The sequence below is a fragment of the Camponotus vicinus genome, unplaced genomic scaffold, assembly GCF_025532165.1.
Source record: "Camponotus vicinus isolate PSW18456_S1 unplaced genomic scaffold, iyCamVici1.0 SCAF_6, whole genome shotgun sequence".
NCBI lineage: Eukaryota > Metazoa > Arthropoda > Insecta > Hymenoptera > Formicidae > Camponotus > Camponotus vicinus.
In genome coordinates, this window is record NW_028141978.1 from 9,179,164 (window position 1) to 9,203,392 (window position 24,229).

A 24,229-nucleotide genomic window follows, 5' to 3' on the forward strand; every position below is an offset into this window, starting at 1 on the left:
GTAACGATTGGTAACAATAATACGCGCCGATAATGACTTTATAGTAATTATATAGATATGAAATTCAGCATTTGTGGTCCAATTTTGAAACTCGATAATGAAGTTATGGCCGTAATGCAGGTTTGGTGAGTTTGTTTTGTACAAGATTGTGATATCACACGTCTTTCGACAGAAACTGGATAACTCTTACGCGTACTTTGAATCTCCAGGCCAAAGACTGATACGTGTATCTTACATCAAGGTATCACGTAACCATATTGCTGCTAAGTTATTTGCTGAATAAATTATATACTAAATTATATACTAATCGAATGTCTCTTTACAGATAATATTGATTAAAATATGTTATTATATGGAAATATATAATATATTTTAAAAAAAAGAAAAATTCTCTCTCTCTCCTTATATATATATATATATATATATATATATATATATATATATATATATATATATAGATTTTCATATATTAATGATTATTATTAAAATATTTTTTAGATTTTTTCCTTTTTTTTAATATTGATGGTGATATTTTTTAAAATTATTTAAACTTTTGTTGTATCAGTCTTTTCAGGAGCAATACATTTCCATCCAAAAATAACAAAAATTTCTGCAGTTTTATTTTCAAAAAATTTATAAATTTTTCGCTGTAGAATACTTTGTTACATAAGTAAAATACAATATTAACTATCGTGGATAGTAAAAATTAGTACAATCTTTTTCTACGAGGAAGGCAATTAATTTTCTCGAAAGAATTTCCTCTTCTTGCGAGGAATTTCGCTTTTTCTATCAACCGAAGAAACCATTATGATGCGGAAAGGTGACAAGGATTTTTCTCATGAAGCGCAATCGATAAAGCTTGTACGTGATTCAACTCCATTCCCGAATTGCATGAAAACTCGATGAGAGAGGAAAGCGTTTTCATCTTGTGATAAAATCATTGTTTAAATCCTAGTTGTTGAGAAAAATCGAAATAAATATTTATTTTTTGATAACATAAGAAAATATATGTTAATTTAAAATTATTAAATACAAGAAACGAAAATTTTTTTAGATTAGTATAGCATCAATTTCTTAATATATCTGTTTTTTATCATTCTTAATATAAGCTTCAAATCTGTCGCTGCTTGTTTTGGATTGTTATTACTTTGACGAAAGAAAAGATGTGTCGGATAAATTGGAAGAAGCCTTCAAGCTTTGCGATATCATATAACTGTCTAATCGATAGCTAAGTGCTTGTTGTGACATTCGATTCACCGATACAGTACACAAAATGACACATGATTCATTTGCCAATATTGAAATTTACAAGCATCGACTGCGCGAATTCTCAATAATAACAGCATGTTATGTAAATAATATTTCACACAATTTGAGAAAGAAGAGAAAAAGAGCGAAAGACAGAGAAAGGGAACAAGCGACATCATTATGCGTTTCCATAATTTTTCCATTCTAGCGATGCATCTCTGTGCATCTCGTCGATAAAGTGCACGAAGCGATCGTTGATACATTTTCAATAAATTTTATGAGATTTTAATATGACGAAACAATATTTTAATAGAAATTGTGACATTCTTTCTTTCAATTAAACTATATCTTTTATCGATCGATTGTGTGTTCATTCTTTTTAATGCATTTTTATTTTAGTTCCGTTTACATCACTGCTTCCATCTGAAACAGAATATTTACTTATAAAAAATCCAAGTAATTTTTCACCATTTATCGCGTATTGCTTCTCTCATTTATTTTAAATCAAGATTCATTGAACGTTTGGTGCGTTCCATTCCATTTTATTAGTAACATTATTACAAAATTTTATATGTGCTTATATATATTACTAGCATCTGACATTAACAAATTTGAGAAACCCGATATACATAGTCAATATCATATGTCCATTTAATTCTGAGTTTTATACGATTGACATTTCAATACAGAGATTTATTTTCAATTTATTTTCAGTTTATTTTTATTAGAAACAACTTTGTTTATGATTGATATAACTATTTATTTACAAATAACTAAATCACACATCCGTTTGTTAACATGTTATGTCAAATCTATATCAATCTAATGTCAAAACATTAATTTTTTAAAGAAGCTAAATATAATAAAAACATTATGAATTACGGCATGTATAATTTATTATACAATTTATACTTCTCGTTTACCTTGATAAAAATTACCCTCTATTCCATATTCAGCTTTTTGCATGACATATAAAATCTGTATAACTATTTCAAATTATTGCAAAACATGAGAAGAATGTGAAATAGTGCGCGTGAAATTACATGCTTCCTAAGAATATCATCTATAGATACCTCCACGATGTTTGCATAAATAATTTGGTTTTAATCACAGTGAAGTAATCATTGTCTTGATAATTGGAATATAAGTATTATTCAAGGATTGACTATAATTATTCAGGTCGCAAAAAATTAAGATAATATGCTGCGTTTCTTGTCGTAACAAGATACTGATTGGTCGTAACAAAGTCTACATAAAAGTAGCATTTTTACGCAAACGCGATATTTCTTTTATGAATTATACAAATTGTGTAAAAAGTCACGCTCATTATGATCAGCTACAAATTTGAAAATTCTTCAAAATTGAATCGCGCGTCGATTTATTAACTAATAATTTTATAACACGATTCGAATACGAAAGAAAATATATTCATTATAAATATGTATGGTTACTTTCAAACAGGCAGACAATGCTTGTATTTCCTGACAAACTGTTATTCCCTAGCTGAATGCAATCAATCATGCTAATTTTCGCGAAAATCGACGACGTATTCGAGCGTGTTTAATCTCGAACCCATCCGCACATCAAATTTTGGACATATACGGCATCAAAATTCCAAATTGATATGCGGTGTAGTTGTCGTGATTACTGGAAAGCGAATCTCTTGTTTCTCGATCAGCACAACAGCATTTCGTTCAAACAAATGTTACCCATTCGGACAACAAATAAACGTAATCGAGTAAATAGCGTAGCGAGCTTTGTACACTTTTCCGTATGCGACCGATTCCCTCAGAAAATTATCGTTTCTACGAGATAATGCTGACCGAATTACGGAAGACGCATTGATGCGTGTTACGTGCGCGCTTACATATTGCACTTTCTCTGTCGCTTGTAGCGATACGCGTTATTACTTTCTGTTCTCGGGATATATTACTACGTGGTACTTTTATGCATCTCGATGTTTAATCCGCGCAAAAAAAAAAAAGAATAGAATAAAGAGACTTGATCGATAGTTACATAGGACAAAAATGTAAAAGCGCGGTTAGCACGTTGTTGGCACGCGGCGTACACATAATCGCCTTGTCGTGCGGAAAAATTGGAACGGGGCGTCATGTGGCTATAAAACCCTCTTTTTTTCCTACGAGACACCCCTTTTTTGCGCGTAGTTTGCAACGCGTTACTCAACGAGAAGTTCGATATTGCTAAGATGGATCTTTTATGTTACGCTTATATGATGTGATGGCGCGTCTTGTAAATTATTTTGCTGCTTCGTTGTTGCAGGAAAATTGTTATCCATCTACAGCGTACCTTACTTCGCTCGCTTAATTCCTATAGTCGCTGTACTGGGAATATACGTATATATATATATATATATATATATATATATGAAAATATATTTGCATATCGCGTCCCGTATATATGGATTTTGTGTTTAGACGTATATATTAGGTATATTAAATTTGCTCAGATAAAATAAAAACAAAAAAATTCAAAGATTCACTGGAATACATGAGGAAAATTACTTATTGTCACTGAAACTTGTTCCTCCCATTTTTCATTAATTACTCCACGAATAATTCATTACCTCTCTCGTGCTTTCGTAATCGTTCGCTTCGTGGTTTATTTCATAATCTGTTTATCCGCTGCAAGAGTTTGGCGTGCAGGTTGTCCTTCTTACCTTCGGCTCCGCTTTATAGTCGTTTCTCATCGTATACTCGTAGAACGAGTTCACAGACAGATTAAAGATACTCTCTCGCGTTGCTCCGTTTTTTAGCCAGCATCTGAGATAATCCGTTCAGAACTCGTTTCGTATTCAGCACAAACCTACGCGGAACCATCGACCGAATCCTTTTTATTATGCATTATGTGTCATATCGTCAATCGCGTCGCGGTTGATAGCCTTTCACGAAACTTACCTCCCTCGGGAGGGAGGGGAACAAGATGTCTACATCTGTTTCAATCAAAGTTTCGAAATTTCGGGAAACGCGGATTCGTCGAGATAGAACGACTTGTTAAGCCGCGACAATTAATTCACTGGATTTGATATGGACAGTCTATTTGTTTTGTCAGTCGGTCTCTGTGATATATTACGATGAGATCGGTATTGGCTATCGATCCTATGCAAGAAAACGATATTATATATGTATAAAGGAAACGAGCTTGTTACACGGAAGTATAGTTCAATGATAGATGGGCGAATACAACTCGGGTTACAGTGTTACGTTACATCGATCGTTACAACGATGGATAGAAGCTCGCATCAAATTACTTTCAAAGGGTTCGGATGATAACCGGATTAGAAACAAGCATTTATAAAGAAACTATAGTGTCTTCTTGAAAAAATATGAACAATTTGCTGCGATTGAATATTTTACAGAAACAAGATTCTTTTTACACCGCACTGTGTAAAATTATTTTTTTGATAGAAATCGCAAACAACTCAATGTAAGGCTTGTGTCTCATTTCTATCAAAAAGATTTAAAAAATAATTTTACACAGTACAGCGTAAAAACGTTGAGATATTCCAAGATTTATGTCACAACTTCCGCATATGATATTTACAATGTTCATAATTGTGACACGAAATTAATTAAGTTTGATATCATATGCGTGTATCGCGCGTTTGCATTTCTGGTTCCACATCTACTTACGCTGTCGTTAAGTTAGTGACAGGATAATCGGAAATTGTACGGTTTCAACCAAGTAATTAGAACACTCGCTGAGTTGGAGCCGTACGAGCTCTGGGACTGGCAATCGTAATGCGACATTAATCCCTATCTCGATGGCTTAATTAGCAGCACAATGTAATTGCCAATCGATGTAATGACGTGTAGAGCAATAATAACGAATATCGATGTAAATGGTTAGGAAAAAAATGAAGTGAAAGTATTGATCGCCCGCTTGTTCAACATGCATCGACGCTGTTCTGCTATGTACTGTGATAATTTTATCATGGATTAATTCCGTGTCTCGCAATTTTATTTCTTTGTTATTACGTGCAAAAATGGAAATTTGTATTGCCATGTTTCAATACAATAGTGCATGTATTGGCTATTCTTATCAAGTATTATTTGATTCAGCACTGAATTCAAGTTCCAATGTTATCTATAATAAAATTGAATCGATTATCTTTTAGTGATGGTCCTCTCTTTTTTTCTCTCTTTCTTTCCCTCTTTCTTTCCCTCTCTTGTTATCTTTGAAGGATCTTAGTATGATACTCTAAAATCCTTGAGTGCGGCATACAGAACTTTAAGAGTTCTGGATTCTGAAGTTTCTGAAGAAAGGCTTTTTTCCGTAAATTGGTCAATGCAAAAGATACACCTTAGATAAATATCTATGCCATTCATTAAATACCGAAGAGCCATCGATCTCGTTTATGTATATCGATGTTTATTTCTACGTCAGATCGGCTAATCGAGATTCCGCGAATTCCTACCCCATATGGAATGTGAGAAATGCGTTTGCGGTGAGCTTTGCCTCGATCACGATGCTTATGTGATTATCGTATTGTATTCGGCTTGTAATGGAGCTGTCAGTTATTGGTGTAAAAATGTTATTTGTAGACATTTTTATCGGATTGCTTCTTTATTATCGCATTAATAAAGTACACTCGATGAATAGAAGAGTTATATCATAATGAATAATATTTATTTTATAAGTGATAATTATTCCCTCTTGGTTTCGCGACATGAGCAATTATCTATCTTTTTCTCGATTCGCTCTTATTTGTAATTAATAAAGGATTTTATAACACGCGCGCGGCATTTTAAGAGAGTAAAATATATATGAGGCTGTTATCGATCTTTTTCGTTAATAGACGTCGGCATTTTTCTTCGCTTATAAGGCCAACATTTCAAGGAAAAGGTGTCGAGGAATGAATAGATACACTTTCACTTCGATGTCAGGAATATAGTCTTTTAAAAGGTAAACTCACCTGATTAAAATCGTTGTTGACATAGATTTATATCAAAGAGACTGACCTTCCTGCTAAAGAAAGGTCTTACTTTGTAGTAGTCCACATGATTTAGTAAAGAATTTGAGTCAAAAATATTGAGTCAATCAGGCAAGAAGCTAGCAATTATATAATTAATAACGTAAATGTGTATCATGTATATATTTGTAATAAAATAATAAAAATAAAAATTAATTTCTTTTTAATTAAATTTATTTCTTAAAGTTGATGATATTTATTTTGGATTATAATTCGTCGAAAGATTAATTGATGAAAAACTATGGAAGAAAAATATTAGGCATGTATTTCATTAATTAAATCCATACGACATAGATTCAGCTGTCAGATTGAATTATAACGGAATACTCGTCGGACTCCCGTCTTATTCATCGTGATGAGTGCTTCGGCGCCGAATGTATTTCTGTTTGATGACCGTCGTGAAATATACGTCTGCATGTGCGTGCGTGCGTGCCATTGTCGTGTCGAAAACAAACCGAGAAGTTTTATGCCGTAAAAGCGAAGGTCAAGCGCGATTCGCATACGCGAGTCGATTTCGCAATTGCTATTTGGTTTTCTCGTTCCTTGATTTATTTTTTGATCGCATCATTCGATAACATACTAAACACACGTATTCGCACGCGATTTTATACCATCTCTCCTGCGATATTAACTTATTCGTTGATTAATCTCGAATATTGATTTGCCGAATAGTGAATAATTCTGCGAATCTCTCGAACAGCATTTCTAAAGTGGTGGTCTAAACGCGATCGTTGTAGACTAGCTTTTAGCGTGATGCAGAGTTCATTGCGCTCCATTTGCACATGGTTCCCTCGCTCATGATTCCCATCCCTCCCTCGTCTCATCGCCGGTCGTGTGTAAACTGTGGTTATTTCTACCAGCGACGTAGAATACGTACATTGCATTTGGAATATTCTGCATTCTTCCCGACGCATGTTCTTTTCACGCGAGTCAAGGACATATTCATCTTTCGTTCCTCTGGCACGTGACTCGTTTTCACGTGTCAGAATATTTTTACCATATAATAAGAATATGACAGATGCGTAAACAGTTTATTGAGAAATCATGTTAGTCTCAGTTAGGGATGATAACTTCCGTTGAGCTGTAATTGGTTGTGATTGGTCACTTGCGGTGACGAATATATTACAGACGTTTCCTGCTGGGGCAAATGTGCATTTACAAACTGCGCACTCAGTGAGACAATGTTGAATAGGTAAGAGGTGCGCATTTTACAATTTAAATGACAATATTATCGGCTTACTTTGTTTGCACGAGAAAAAAGTGTCGTTCCATGATGTCAATGAAACACAATGCCATTTTATATTATGTTGGTGCGCAATAATTTGATTACACGAAGAATGTATCAGAGAGAGAAAAAGAGAGACAATTCTCTAATTTTATTAAAGATACATATGTCTTGTGAAATTTGAGTTAATTTACTAAAAATATATATATTATATTTTTCGAGAAAAATTAATGTTACTTGAATTAAGATAAAATGATCTTTTAATTAATAATAATAATTATTATTATAAAATACGCTATCGTATGTGTATCATGACATAACGTAATGTATGCAGTGATATTAGACAGAATCAAATGACGATTGCAAATTCCTGGATTAAATGATTTTAAGTATTATACGATCTCTCATAATTTTTGTAGGCAGTCGCTTAATTAAGATATCATTGATATTATAGTGCGCCTATCCTTTGTATGTACAGCGTTCTGATGACGCGCCGCTGTTTGACTTAGGTTAGCGACATCGTGTCCCTCGTTCACCTGTTTAATTACCGTTTGTTGGCCCGCAAACGTAGAGGCGCATCACGAGCGGTAAAGTAATCCCCGTGAATCGCGTCGCATGGCATTAAATCCGCGCGTTTTTACCGTATCTCCTTCAACGCAGTCTCGTCCAGAGGCTAATTTTATTGTTTTTTAAAATAATACGTCGCGCAATGCGATTAAAAAGGAGCTTGGCGTGTACCACAGCGATTTAACGACACATTGAGCCCGTTATATTTCAACCTTCATCGAAATAATTCCGCTTTAATGCCGCTATTATACTCGACTTACATGCCAGCGCTATTTCCGCCAGGTTACACACCGGCCTCCGTACAAGCCCGCGTAATAAACACTCGAGGCAGTTTTTCTTCCAGTCTTCGTTACCTCCGACATTACGAAGTTCCCCCGCACTTTACCATCGCATTTTCCTCACAATATCGTAGTTCATCGTTGAAAATGTGCGATATTACGGACCTGTTACCCGCGTCTGATGGATCGTCATTTCCTCGAAATCTTAGGCCAGTAATCGTCAAGGTAAATGTGTTCGGGCAGAGGGTCCTGATATTAGCTCCTGATAGAAGCTCTGCGATAATTTCAAAGTTTTTTCATCGGCGCGAGTTTAGCGAAGAATTGTTATTAATAGCAAGAAATTTTTTAGCTTTCAATTTTTAGTATCGTCAAAATTTAATCTTAAATTAGAGTTTGGTAAAGTTAAAAATTCTTTTCGGCATTTAATGCGATGTAAATTTTCCCTACAGAATATTAGGATCGTGATGTAATTGCATAATGGGCGAATAAAAATTCTGTCGGGATTGTTATCAGCCTTAAGCTTCTTCGTTAAATTCTGGTAGCTCGCCGTGTAACGTTTGATGAACATCGAGATTTACTGCGATCAAACATGCGAAATCTTTCTCCGTGTACGTTACAATTGTTACGAGCCTCCCCTCTGGACCTGACACTACATTTTTCTAGTTAACGAACCGCCAATTTCGCACCGAATATACTGATTCGTCCCTTGAGATTCTTGCCTCGGTAGATATCGATCCGCTTATAATTCTCCAGCCGTTTCACTTCAGGATACTTTATCGTTTGTTGAGGGAAATGCAAGCGGAACTAAAATAAAGGCTAAATAAAAAAAGCAACGGATAATAATGCAATCTTAATAAAAGTATTTTAAGAAGAATTTAATGAATTATTACAATATGATTAAATTTCATTGTTCTCGATAACGCTTTGAAAAAGAGAAACAAAGTTCCATGCTGTTCGAATCAAGATAAATCGCGATGAATTATAGCTATACAATTCGAATAATATTGTTCATGCAAAATGCGATAGAAATCGTTGCAACGTATCGAGATATCGCACAATGCGCGATGTGAATTTCTACACTTTTTTTTTGTTATACAACGCAACATAAAGTTTCGGCAGCGCGCTTCCTTTCGTCATTTGAATTTCAAATGCTCCGTCGATTTCGTGATGTGACAAGGGGTATGTTGGAGTAACGACGTTTCCGGAAACTTCCTCACAACGGCATTTCTCTTCGTCTCGTATCTCCGTCGTTGATTACGTTGACTTTTCCAAATTAGATGCCGAGCTTAACATTTCTCCACCCTACTGTGTATCACATTTTTTCGAGATCGTATTTTTAGATTATATCATAAAATAAAAATTGGGATTTGTTCCTTATTTATGAAAATATAGATGTCATTGTGTGTGATTCAAGCGCGAATCTCTATTATGTAACACGTTACGTAAATGTTATATTGTAAAACACATTAATGTAATTTCCCTCTTCGCACGGTAGGGCGAAGCCGCACAATAATCGTTACAAATTCCGTTGCGCAATTTATGCCGAACTGAATCTATAGCCGAGTCGAGTTCTGAAATTGTTCTCTTTGAACATAATGAGTGACCCCCGCGGGCGCTTTGTCACGTTGACGCGCGAGAGTGTCACTCATCTGCGCCGCATGGCGCATTGCTTACCACAACGCGTTTCACCATGGCTCGATGTAGGCAACGAGTTTTCGAGCTTTCAAAAGCAAAACCGTTTATAGCGGCCGTGATAAAAGGCGCTTCACAGTTGCAGCATTGTGATTTCATTCAGTGCCTCGTCGCAATTATTGAAACTACTCGATAAAAGCAACACGCTCGGCATCTTGATGCGTTCACGCGGACAAAATGCGACAGAACAACGGAAAAATTCCTGATGAAGCTTTTTTCATCTACGCTCGTGTAATTTTTAAATGGATACTTTTTTTACCCGAAAATGACAAACCGCGTTTGATCGGAACGCGATATTGATTGGATCGAATTATTAACATGAAGAGAAGGTGACATATATATTTATAACCCTTAGCTATAACCCATTCTTGAATGTTCAACGAAGTTCTCTGCTATACATTCCGTGCATACAATTGATTTATGTAAACGCTTGAAGGTTGACTGTGATGTCTTATTAGCGACAGGAAGAATTAATGCAGGAAAGTTTGATTCAATGAGAATTGAATATCGATAAAGGACGTACTCGTTAAATCTTTGACGTCGTCTGATGATTCATTAGACGATCGCTTCATCAATCACTTAACTATCTCCGTTATTATCTTTGATTCTTTAAGAGAGATTCTTTATAACTTTGCGACGTAGATAAACTGTGATAAAATTCTTTCAATTGCACTTTGACGTGCATCCAATACGATATGTAACCGATGACGTTTTTGTATTCGCCGGAGGATAGAGAGGATTGTCGCGGTCGTGTGCGTGAAGATTCTGAAAATGTTATGTTAACAAAGGCGGACGTGTAAAATGCTCAAGTGTGCGTGAAATCGCGTCGTCGAGAATCCGTTCGAGCCGTCGAAGCGCGAAGATCGGTGATGTCCGGTCGACGTGTGATACGCCAAGACGTCCATCGCGACGACGGACTTACGTTCTGGTGACGCGAAGCTTCGATCGAAGCTGAGTGTCGAGAATGAGCAGTCTCCAAGTACCGGAGCTTCGGCTTCCAGCGGATGATGGCGATGGTGGTCCAGGTGGCGGTGCAGTGAGGGGCACGGTTCCCTTATTGCTGGTTCCGCCGAGTAACGTGCCTAGGAGACGGCATTCTTGGATTTGTGGGTAAGTACATGACTCGGATAATGAGTTTGTCGAGGAAAGTGCGTGTGTACATGAATAGTGTATGGGAAATTATTAATTAACCACTTAATATGCGTTCCACGCGAACTTAGATTTCGCGTTTATTTGCACACGCTCGTCTCTCTCATGTGCGTATACGAATTTATATTACACGCCTTGAAATGTTCTACATGCGCTTATAACTCTTCAGATGAATTCGTGAATTTTATGGAAATGTAATTTCGCGATTTTATTCGATAAGATGTAGCGTAGATACGGCTATTATGCAAATATAACATTTCATGTATCATAATCAAATATGTATAGAGCGTAACTATTTGAATCTATTTGAATAACGCATGTCGTTACAATATTCTCAATTGAAAAATGTAAAATATCGATTGATATTTTATAATAATTGTTATTCTATCTATATTATGTATGTGTTAAATATTTATACAAATTTTTTTTAAACTGTTGATTGATAGAAAAGGAGAAAAGATAAGACAGAAATTTAACATCTTTAAATCTTTTTTATCTATAAGTTTCAATATTAATTTATGTGAAAAACGGCGAAAGTTAAAAAAGATGTTTGTAAGATGCTTTTACAGAATACGTTTGCCATCTTTTACTTCTCGTGCTTTTCTCGTTATATGAATAATTTATTTATCGTATATCTTAATAACACTTTTAAAAACTTTTAAAATATAAGATTTTGAGGGAAAAAAATTACTAAAATTTTTTATGATTTTAATTCTTGAACAAGGAGCACATAAAGTATATAAAATATGCGTTTTAAATTTCACGACGAATATATTTATACAAAGTGATCAAGTTTCGACTATCTCGATATAACTAGTAGGTTCGAGTTTCTCCAAGGGCTTTAATCTACGATAATTATACGTATCATAGATTGCGTTCCAATTTTAGGAAGTTTCTATGAGAATTGATTGCTTCGAATAGAGAATTAAAATTGAATGAATTGAAATTGAGAGAAATAGAAAGATAACTTGTTTCATGTGATTATTGCTATTCTTTTCATTCTTGTTTATATTAACATTATAGTCTCTATATCAAGTAGTTTTATAAACTTTTAAATTTTTATATAATAAGAATTGAATAAAAAATTGTCATGTCTAATTTTTATTCTGTTTAAAAACAATGTAGTAAAATTTTATATATTTGCAATTAATTATCTAGTATTATAAATTCATGTTATCATAAATGAAGATTTATATAAAATATATTACGCGAGTAAAGATATTAATGTACATCATTGTTCACTAATTAATTTTGTTGCTATTATACGTCCATTTAATTTTTTTGCATTCTATACGCAAGGGTATTTCTAATAAAGTATTATTCGTTCTGTATTTTGTTTTTATAAAACATGCAAGTTGGACGGTTGAAAGAGAAAATCAATCATACATTATCAAAATATAAATTATGCACTGTTTACGCGATTTTAAATTTGATATTTTATCACTGAAAAGCAGAGAGAAAATGAAAATAGTTGATTGACGATTTTTTACAGTCGGTTATATTCATATTAAACGGTATAATATTGAATGGAGATGTTTTTTTTTCATTGACCCGATTAAGATTTCTTACGTGGAGGTACTCTCTTTCACATTTTATTTTTACTTTCTCGTCGCCAAAGCGGTAAGCTTAGGGCACTGCTTTATAAGACGATTAAACGCGCCATAGATAGAGTATCACAAACCGCTTGCTGAAAATAAAAAGAAAGTACGACCGTGTTTTTCTTTCGGATAGCCATCCGAGAAACATTCGTGTAGATTGCGATGGTTTCGTTAAATTAATTCGCTTGTGTCCACTGCCGTTATTATTTTCTGCCTCCAAGTCATCCTGTCATCAATGTTTTTTTTTTGGATTAATTAATTAACGCTTAAGTGTTTAGAATTTTTCTGAAAATTCTTATATGTACAGAAATTCTTTTATACTATTTAAAAGAGGTGTTCTACGTAGTTTATGATTTTTATTACTGTTTCGTCGCAAGAACGTATAATTATCCGCAGTTAAAGGAGGCAGAAGATGATATAGAATCATAAATACGCGAATGGCATGTGCAAATGACTCCGCAAAAGGTGAGCCGCGTCATCGTACACATTTGTATAAAGCATTCGTAGAGCGATAACAATTGACTATTAATACCCTAATTGCGTGTTATTAAATTCTTGCGCGATTGCCGTGCAACAGCAGATTGCTCCATGATTTACATTTAGCTAATTGACTACTTATAATTTTTGTTTCTTACATCTGGATAAAACAAATAATATTTTATAATACTTTTATATGCATTTTAATGCAGATAATCGAAATATGATCGTGATAAGACCTTTGAAACACTTTGCTTTTACATTAAGATTATTAATAATTTCATAATTAAATTTCACATGATTTTTCTCTTCTTTTCTACAACGAACATGCGCCGGTTTTATCAAGACAGTGGCTTGTCTTGTAAGGAATTGTATCATTCCGTTTTTCTCACCAGGATCTATATCTTCTTTTGCGCAAAGAAAGAAAAACACTCTTACCGGAGGTGAATGTCTTTAAATTGCATTTCCCGACAACACCTGCGCGAACCTGCGCAAACCGAAAGACCGGAGAATCCGGTTATTACAGATCACAGCGATGCAGCTTGTACCTTCATTCTTTTTTGTTCATGTGTTTTTATGTCGTTTTTATTGTCTGTAGCGGGAGATAATAAGTGATGTATCTCATCTCTATATATTTTATATCTATACCGCCCGCGCATTTGAAAGCTTTCATCCTAAAATGGCGGAGATAAAGATTGGGTAACTGATTTTCTCAAAAAGAGATTTTTTCCAATTATTTTATACAATATATTCCCGAAAGTATCTTTTGAAATAATGCAGAAGATGCTTCCGAAGAACATTACTCTCTCTCTCTTTTTTTTCTTATTTATTCTACATCTTCTTCTCATACTTTTCGTGATGAATCAATAACATTTTAAAATCAGGATATACGCTATATTTTCTTTAAATTATATTATTTAATTGTTGTGATTAAAGTAATATGTTTATGAGGATTATTTTTGAATTTTTTATTTTATATTATCGATTTTCTATTATGACAGTAATACACCAAAAGATACGATAGATATTAGGTTTGTTGTGCTCATGATTATGTATATTTGTGGTAAACAGACGCTTGGCTTGGCCAATGGCCAAGAATATCCTATTGGTACGATTTATAGCCACTTAAAGATAGTGAAATGACCATTAACACTCTGTATTAACGCTTGTTAAAATGCATGAAAATAAATAGGTGTTGTGTATATCTTTAAATTACGTTACATTTACGTTTACATTATGTCATACGTTTTCCATACAAGTTCTAAAAAATAATTGAATATTTTAACGAAATATTCTTAATCCTGATAGAGAGTTTGATAAACTTCATCGAATTACCCTAATTTTCCAGTTAAAACAACGATGTAACTTTGTAAGAGTGTGCGTTTTGGAACTGCTAAGTTATCGCTTACTAGCGAATGTGCAGTCCCATGCAGCAGCAGCAGTAGCAGGCAACGGTTCGTATCGATCCCTCAGGACCAGAGCTCTACCCTAGCCTTGCATTCCCTTTGTCATCTACAAGGTGGACAAAATTTGGTTGTGTGCGCCAGATGTTTTTTTATGAAACGAATAAATATACAGTGATTTAAAACGTCACGTACATGAAACATTAGTGTTTGCTAATTTCATAATAGAGAATTTATTTTCTTTTCTGATTTTTTTCAGACCACGTCTCTTTGTGATAAAATAAAATATTCAAGTAAGATAATATTCTTGCAAAATTACACATTCACCTAAAAGAAAATAATACATATTTAACTTTTCAATTTGAATTTCAATGTGCATTATAAAATTACTAACGCAGATTTCTCGGCAAAATTATCGTTTCATTATTTGTCAGATATGATTGAAAGGTAATTCAGAATGTGAAATTAAAAAAACAACTTTACCGATCAGACAAAATACATCGTTCGGGATAATGAAAATGTATCCAAATAAGTGGTTTCTGTTCGTTTGCCTTGAATTGATAAAATATTTTCATTATCTGACGAGATTGATTCTCACTGAAACTCTCTCCTCTCGATTTCGCTGATAGCTTTTACGTAAGTTTCTACATTATAGCATAACTTGCGCGTATACATTGTTTACAAATTATGCATTATTTAACCTTCGGTTATAGTTTCATGCAACTATATATTATTAATACCTACATCTGTATATACATTACATTAAGTAAACTAGTAATTATTATAATAATATTAACGTGGTTTGTAGCTTATATGAATAAAATTTGAATAGAAATAGTTTTCATTCTCTCTGTTACACACATCTGTCAAGGTCTCATATTCATTTTCTTTCTTTCTGGTATTCTCTATTTTTTACAATTTATATATTTTTTTAAAATGTACCTATATTCTCGTTATATCTTATTTTATTCTAACATTGAATAATATTTGAGTTTGCTTTTAACGATTGATAAGGCGAATAATACTCTTGGTGCGCGCAATTAATCTCCTTCTGAGAACGGAGAATAACACAATTCGCAAACTTCTCCATCGTAAAATGTATGCAACGTTGGGGTATTTCTGCGCGTAACAGCAGAGAAACGAATATAAACGAAATGTCCACGATAAATTGATGGTAGCATTACAGCTTGAGAAATCGAATGCGAGATATATCACGAAATACACAATATTATAACTCTCGCGAGAGATGTAACGAAATTAACACTATTTCCGCTGCATTCTGTAAAATTATTGTATTTCTTTAAAATTTGCGTGACATAAAAGATGATAATGATAAAAACATATTTTGTACAGCTTTTCTAATATATGTGAAAGATGTTTTCGTGAAATAAGACAGATAGAAAATATTTTTTTACAGATAGAATAAACTTTTTTATAGAAAATAATTACAATTATAAAATAATGACAATGTGCGTTAAACTATTCATAATAATTTTAAAGTTGTTTGTCTTAAGATGTAAAATATTTTAACGAATAGTATTCTTTTAAATATAAAAAAATTTAATTTGATTTGTTTGTATAAGATATATATCTATAGATATTTCTATCAAATTCTCGAAGAGACGAAACAGCAAACGGAATAAAGAAGAAAATAAAATGGAAACTCGTAGACTATAAATAAGAACTTAATAATACAACAGATGTATTTGACCTGTGAAATATGACGATCCGAGAGTATGCTGAAACCATACTTGTATACAACATATTCATAGTTCTATTAATACGTTTACGTTTCTGATGACGTGAATCAAGAGATATATAGAATATACATTAATTCTCTCTTATATTTTCTTTTAGTAAATTATATTCTTATATTTTCTTTTAGAAAATTAAAATAATTATAAAAAAATATTAATATTAAATTATAAAAAAGTATTAAAAACAATTAAATACAAAATTAATTCAAAATATCAAGACAAATCAAAATTAAAATTTAAATAAATTTTTTAATTGTGCTGAGAATATTTTTTTATAGAGAAATAGTTTTCAGTGTTTAAAATTTTTCTTTGTTTAAAATTTAGAACGATAAATCCGTCAAATTAAATTTGTGAAATTTGACATTTTTTTTACATGAAACATATCGCTCATTGACGCATCATATATACGTTTTGCAAGTCTATTATAGTCATTATATCACACATAATTATTACTGCTACGTATGCAATCGATAGATTTTATAGGCGCAATTGATGCTGTAATACTTTTTCACATATATCGAAGGTAATTGTAATGTTGAGTATAGTAAAAACATGACTGAAAAACTATTTCTTTGAGAAAAGTGATTTATTTTCACCAACGTCAACGGAACTGTTCTTGCGCGTGTTGACGTTAAAAATATAAGTCATTGCGACAGAGAAGGTTTCCGCATTTTCTATAAAAGAGAAACTTAGATTGCCCCTAATCTTTAGCCTTTCATCTCGTCGGTATAAAAAGCTGTTTCCATCGCGGAGACAACTTAACAAGAAGAAGCATTTTATATACACACACACACACACACACACACACACACACACACACACACACACACACACACACACAAGTCAATATAAATATATAAAGATCAATAAAAAATTTGTACAATTATTATGTCAATATTTTACATGAATTATATCGTATATTCAAATAAATAAAATTTAGTGTGTGTATATATATATATATATATATATATATATATATATATATATATATATATATATATATATATATATATATATATGTATGTATTATTATTTAAATATTCTCTCCACAAAATTAATTTTTTATTTTATATTTGCAATAATGTTTGTATGCAATATCGAGGTCAATTAAAAATATTAATCTTTATAATAACATTTTGTTACGATTAAACCCCATTAAAATGCTTTACTTTATCACCAATATGTCGTTTAATTGTTTTTTGTATGCAATAAGTTTTGTTTCAAAAGCACGTATTTAATTTGAGAATTGTGAAATATATGTCAGAGGCGCGGATAAAAATATTGGTTTAAATTATTACACTAGTCTTACTAAAAGAAGTAACATGAACATTGGAATTCACTTAAAATGTAAAATTATGTTATTAAATAAAATTAAAAAAAAAATATTATTTTTATTCAGCAGTACCTTTTTAATATATTTTTAAAGTATATCATAGCATACTAAAAATCAATTTAATAATAAATTATTAAAGAATACAATAAAGATATCTTCTTTGAGCTAACAGTTATAATCCTTTTACAAAACAGATGATAAAAACTACATTGCGATTAGATGGAAGAAGAAATATTATTCTAAATGATCTTTGTTACAATTTTATCAAATCAATATCAATAGGAAATTAATGACAAATGCAATTTATACATCATTTTATCTTTTGTCATTCAAATTATATACAGTCAATTAATTACGATAATGCGTAGTCACCTATAAGTGGCTTAATTCAATGATCCCTCGTATCGTTTGCATGCATCCAAGTTAATGATGATTGCGTCTCAGTTGCCAGCAACCGAGCTGCTGACTTAATACACGTGTAATATCTACATATGTTGTCGCTTTGCGATCGAAGAATCGCGTGCCGCGTCGTAATGTCAGCTCGCGACAAAAGTGCTACCTGATGTTAATCATTGATGATTCGCATTCGTCACGCTACGTTTTTACAACGAATTACGACGCAGGCTGAGAGATTCGCCGATTCTGTTTTGCGATATTGACAAATAATACACTATTTGCATTGAAAATGAAAAATAATTAATCAGACAAGAAAAATATTTTCTTAGCCGGCACAATTGCTTTGCGAATACATCGTAAACTAGCATAATTCGAGTGGTTGACGGGATAAAAGTGTAATTTTCTAAACGGATATAGATCGTACCGCATCTTTGATTTTTTTATTACGAGTCTAATTACCTTCTTCTAAGAAATGGATCACATGAAGATGTCATAAAAAACATGTGATCACATATGATTATACCTTGATTTGTTGTACCTTGTATAAATTAATGCTCGTGTTATTATCTGCAGCATAATGAAATATAATTTGAAAAATATAATTTTATGTTATAACTATAATAGATACTTCAAACTCGATAAAATTATTTAAGAAGAATCGAAAAAACTTTATCTCGAATTTTCTTTGTTTATAATACACTTTGAAGTTTGCATATATACACATGTATGTACAAACTAGTGTACACGCATATCCGTGGATTGCGTTCTGTAAATTATACTGTAATATCGTACACATGACACAGCTACGCTGACGCTGGCAGGTGTAATGTTTGCGGAATTAAATTACCATTTGTCTACTCGTTGAGTCTAATTATGCTTGGTAGAAAAAGCGTACATACAGCGAATAACGTTGGATTGACGCAGCCAATTTTCTTGTTGTTTCCCGATTATATTTTCGCCGATGAGTTAGTTTGTTTTTCTTCAAGTGGAATCACTTATGCAAAGAAAATAGTTTTAATTAAATGCACCTTGTGCACTTTATTTTATCCAAATATTGAAAATTAAATAGATTTTCTTAATAGAAATATAAAGTTAAGAAGCTTGCTCCTAATTAAAGTTTGTTTGAAATGTACAAAGTCGGATTAGTAAGTTCTGATAAATAGAATACATACATTTTTTATACAGAATGTTATAATTTTATACTTTGGAACAATTTTATAATTTTTAAAGTTTTAATTTTTATATTTCTATACTATTTTCTTACTGTAATATTTTATCGACTTAAATATCTCGGCAAATGCGAGATATCGCTTTAAATTCCTTAGAGAAATCTTTTTATGTTTCTGTTTCATGTATTATTAAGAGCGTTTAAAAAAGACGTTTTAATTTTGAAGCGAAATGAAATACTCGCAGAAGTCGTGATAGATTAACGCTATTTTCGAATGCGAATTTCATGTTAGACGTAAAGTTGAAACTTGACTTCTAAATTTATATTTGATGTGTGTAACGATGTTTTCCAGTATCATTTAATTAAAGTCGTCGTAAATTCAAATAATTTTATATTATTTTTTCTGAATTTTTTAATGCATTTATTTTTATTTTGAGAATATTAAAAATTATTAGAGAATTTAATATAACAACAATAACAAATAACAAATGTATACTTCTATATTTAAATATATATTTTAAGATCGAAATTCTTTTCTTCTGCAGGAATTCATTCCCACAATGTTTTTAAAATTCATTTTCTACAGTATGTATTTACGCGCATTAGAATTTTGTTTATACCAATAGCGTATGTTATGATACATGTTCATTGAAATATGTATATGTTCACATTTATTCATGTAGGCGTGAAATACATTTACATTTACGAGTCATGTGATTTATACTACCTTTATTTCTTTTTTCGCGTCAACATGACATATACTTATAATGGAGCTTACACTGTCAGTTGAGCAATCCTTGTGGTTTTCAATGAGACTAAAAGACTCGTTATACATGTCACCAAAGCCGCACAGAATATGTTGCAAACGCATATTCACCTTTACCCTTTCTCGTTAGCATGCGTTCTGTGTTTGTTCCTTTACGATTTTCCCGTAATTACTGTGATACGGTTCACCGAGAGCCGAGACATTTATTTGAACTTTATCTAGTGCTTTTTGCATTCGAATTTTTTTTCGTTCTCAGAAAGTTCTTATGATATCATTACTTTAACATAAAAGTTAGTGTAAGAGTTACTTTCCCATCTTTAAACTAATTAAATCTAGATCGGATTTAAATACAAGGAGGCTAATATTTAAAAAATTCACAATATATGTTAATATCGAAATATATACATATTTGTGTCTTTTTTGAAATGCAAAAGGAATGTTTCATAAATACTACATATATGTAATAATTTATTTATTAATTTTTTAATATCAGAATGCATAGACTAAATGTGAAAAAAATTTAAATTTTTTTATTCTTATCGCGTTATATATAATACATATCAAACTGTTTTTCATAATTAAAAATTAATTTAGATATTAGATTATTTTAATTGTATGCGTAAATTTTAATGCCATTACTTTATAAATATAAGTGTATCTATATATTTGTATGTATATTATAAATATATATGTAGATATATATACATATTTTACCGCAATCCATTTTTTTTCTATTACGTTGAATTAGGCGAACATGTTTGGCGGTTTCGATTTTGTGGTTTCCTGCACTCATATATCAACTTTTTTAACAAAATGCTTCACTTACTCTACGGTAATTAATAATTATACCTTGTTACTCGAGCCGTTTTATGGTTATTGAATAAATTAGTAGAAGTGGATTTTAACGATTGAATCAATTAATTAAATGACATCCTTTTATCGCGCGATTGAACAAAGATATTTTTTATCACAATACAAAATCTGCTATTGGCGCATATGTACTCATTTTTTCTTTTTTTTGCAGAAAATTTATTCCCATTACGAAAAAGAATGCAACTAATTTTACGATAATCTTATGATAATATTTTTTCATTATTATTTTTATAAAATAATAAATTTAATAACAGGTGGCAATATCTTATAAAATTCTCTTCGAAGGAAATTGCAAAGGAATAAAGATAAAGGCTCTTTAAACTTGACAGAATTCGGCCAAATGTGAGAATGGTGTGTGCACTTGGGATTCAATTTAGTGAAATAAAACTTTCTATCACATTGGTAAGAATCGTTTTTGCAATTTAGCACTTTTAAGCTAAATTGATCTTGCGAGAATATAAATTATTCTTATATCTTTCACATATTTTGTTCATATCTTACATTCAATGCTCCATTGTGTGAACTTTTTAAATAATTTCCACAACATTTAATCTTATTAAAAAAATTCAATTTTTTAAATTTTTTAAATTTCAATTTTTTTCCATTTTATGCTACAAATTGCCTTTATACGTCATTATTTATATTCTGGCTTTTATGTAGTAATTTACAATTAATTATATCTTAATATGCGGCTAGTAAAACACTATTTTATCCGTTACATTTGCTACAAGCTAATAACGTCAACATAATATAATGCGGTTCATGCATTAAAATTTAGCTGTTGGTCTTTACATTTACATAGCACCGATTATCGTAAATTTCATGATCTCGTATTACCACCGGCGTACAATGATTTGTGGTGAAACGTTTATTTGTACAATTCAATAATTAACGTCGCGCGTAATTAACGTTGTCCACCATTACACGAAACATGTTATATCCGTGAATTTTTTCATTTCATGGTTTGTAATTTTTGGTACAACTAGCTCATACAGCAACGATATATCATGCGTGGAATTGTAGTATCGTACGAGAATATCCCAGGAATTTCAGCTTTAATTTCAACGATAAATTCATTTGTTTATTTCAGAACGCTGTTCGAAATACAAGTTCAATGCACAATTGTTCCTTTCAACAGCGATGTTGTATGTGTCCGATTTCGATCTATGGACACAAGAAGAGCATGTATCTGAAGAAATTTATCTATAAACTTTCGCTAGTATGCTTGAAGTAGCAGAAGCTTTACACTAAAAACGGAGTGGTTCTGGCGGTTCGCAACATACTAATACAAGCTTGTTCATCGTGGTACATCCAAATCCAACTCGAGATAGTAACTTCTTCATCACTTTGCCTTCGCTAAATCCCATTTTATCCATCTTGATCTTAAAGATAGATCAGAATTTTACTTCAACTTTATTATAAGTTTAAAACTTCCTTTATTTCTCTCGTGAAACATATTGCAGCGAATTTCTAATATCGCGAATATAGGGCAATTTTCATTCTGTATCTCCGCCTGTCTTCTCTATGTTCACTGTTTTGTTAGAGTCAATCTATCATGTGTCATTGCAATTAAGACATGACAAGGAGAAATGATGCATTAACTAGAAAGCAATGGTTATCACGAGACATCCGAGTTCGAGTTAGGTCTAGGCCGAGGGCAGATCGCGCGCACGATGGTTATGTTCGTGAACGCATACATCGATGGTGAACATAAGTTTCCCTATGAGACCAAACGAGAACTTGACCTATAAAAGCTTGCGGCCCGAGCTTTCACGGCGGTAGTAATGTACTTGCTGCACGCGATCTTGCGCTTCGGAACGAGGCCGAATATATCCGCGAGACTATCCAATGTGTATTCGCTCGGAAATTGTTCCCAAGCTATAAATACGGGAGAATTTGTTGGGAGGGAGAGTCAAACTAATCAAGGTTAGTACCTCGAACTTGGAATCCTTTATCGATGACAAGTGGCTTGCTTCGTTTCTTAAAGATGAAGCTTTAATCGTATCACGATATTAATTTTCTTAGAGGAAGACTTATAGATCAAGAAATATGCATACAAGTAATTCGCAATAAGTTATTTGCACATGTCGAACGATAAACTTTGAAAGTGCAGTCTTATTTAAAATAATTTACTGCTATGCGTCATAGTCGGAGAAACTGCGTCTTTATCCTCTATGACGGTAGGGTTTAATAATAATTTTGGCAAGCGTCGAAAATCTGGAAATTAATATTGTTGTTCAATTTTATTCAATATTGTTCATACGAAAATTAAATTAGTATAAAGAAGATTATAATGAATAATATATAATGATATTAAAATTTTCGATAAAATAATGAATAATTTATATCAACGAGATATTGCATAATATTAATAATCAAAGTAGAGAGAGAGAGAGAGAGAGAGAAAGAGAGGAAGAGAGAACATAAAAAAATATACTTTACAGTATAAAATAAAATATTCAAAATAATAAATTTATTCAAGAAGAGAACGAGAAGAATAAAAACATTTAAACTGTTGTATAAATAGTTGATATAAATAATGCTTATCATATTATAATTTTCCAGTTCATAATTATATGTAAATTTATATCTTGTTGAGACCATTCAGGAATTTGTATATAAAAAGTGTTCCACAGCGGGAGAATGCAAATTCATGTAAAGTTTAATGTGAAATACAAGGTATTCAATGCGTCTATTTATTGTACAAAAGGACTGTGAAATGTCAAGGATTAAGATATGCCCATATCTGCCGATATCGGTCGCTTTCACGAATATCTCGTCGTTGCATTTCGAAGTAGTAATCCGACAGACGGATTGAACTTCAAGGGCAATATCGACCGTTAGGTATATTTCTCGTATTATAATTTTTTCTATTTCTATTCAACGAGAAAAAATTGAGAATAATAGTGAGTTTACAAGCGTATATTTTAAAAATTCTTGACAAAATTATATCACAAACAAAAATTACATTTTAAAATACAATAACATGTTATATATATATTTTTTTTTTATTATTATTATTTAAGATCGTTTATCTTTGATGTAAATTTTTCAAAGTCGCGTTAATAATACTCGAAAAATTAATCGCGCTTTGACTATCAGGCTTAATAAAATTATAGAATCGAGATTCGATTATTTACGAAGCAATTAATCAAACTGCAGTTACAGGACACTTGTGAGAGTCCGGAAAAAAACAGTTTTTAAGTCGAATGCGTTTCTGATCACGGAATCATAGAGCATGGTGCGAAGCACGTGGCAATGGCGCTTCGACGGACAACGGTATCGACCGACCCCGAAACGTACCTTGGC

General features: G+C 32.1%; 1 protein-coding gene and 1 long non-coding RNA gene across 8 annotated transcripts in view; one reads left to right on the plus strand and one right to left on the minus strand.

Moving 5' to 3' along the window:
- The window catches only part of Dnc (phosphodiesterase dunce), a 315,712-nt gene that overhangs the window by 141,690 nt on the left and 149,793 nt on the right, over positions 1–24,229 (plus strand). The window contains exon 2 of one of the 7 annotated variants that reach the window (XM_083101568.1): positions 10,615–11,110. The exons of 4 other annotated variants lie outside the window; for them this stretch is intronic. In XM_083101568.1, the coding sequence (XP_082957694.1) occupies positions 10,965–11,110 (146 nt within the window). In that variant the 5' untranslated portion in view covers positions 10,615–10,964. The remainder of the gene's footprint in view (positions 1–10,614; positions 11,111–24,229) is intronic. 2 more of the 7 variants (XM_083101569.1, XM_083101570.1) reach the window with 2 other exon arrangements.
- LOC145972735 (uncharacterized) lies at positions 1,241–5,064 on the minus strand. Its single transcript, XR_014439270.1, has 3 exons — positions 4,899–5,064; positions 3,833–4,071; positions 1,241–1,671 (listed from the first exon to the last, which is right to left on the minus strand). It is a non-coding gene; the product is annotated as an uncharacterized LOC145972735 (long non-coding RNA).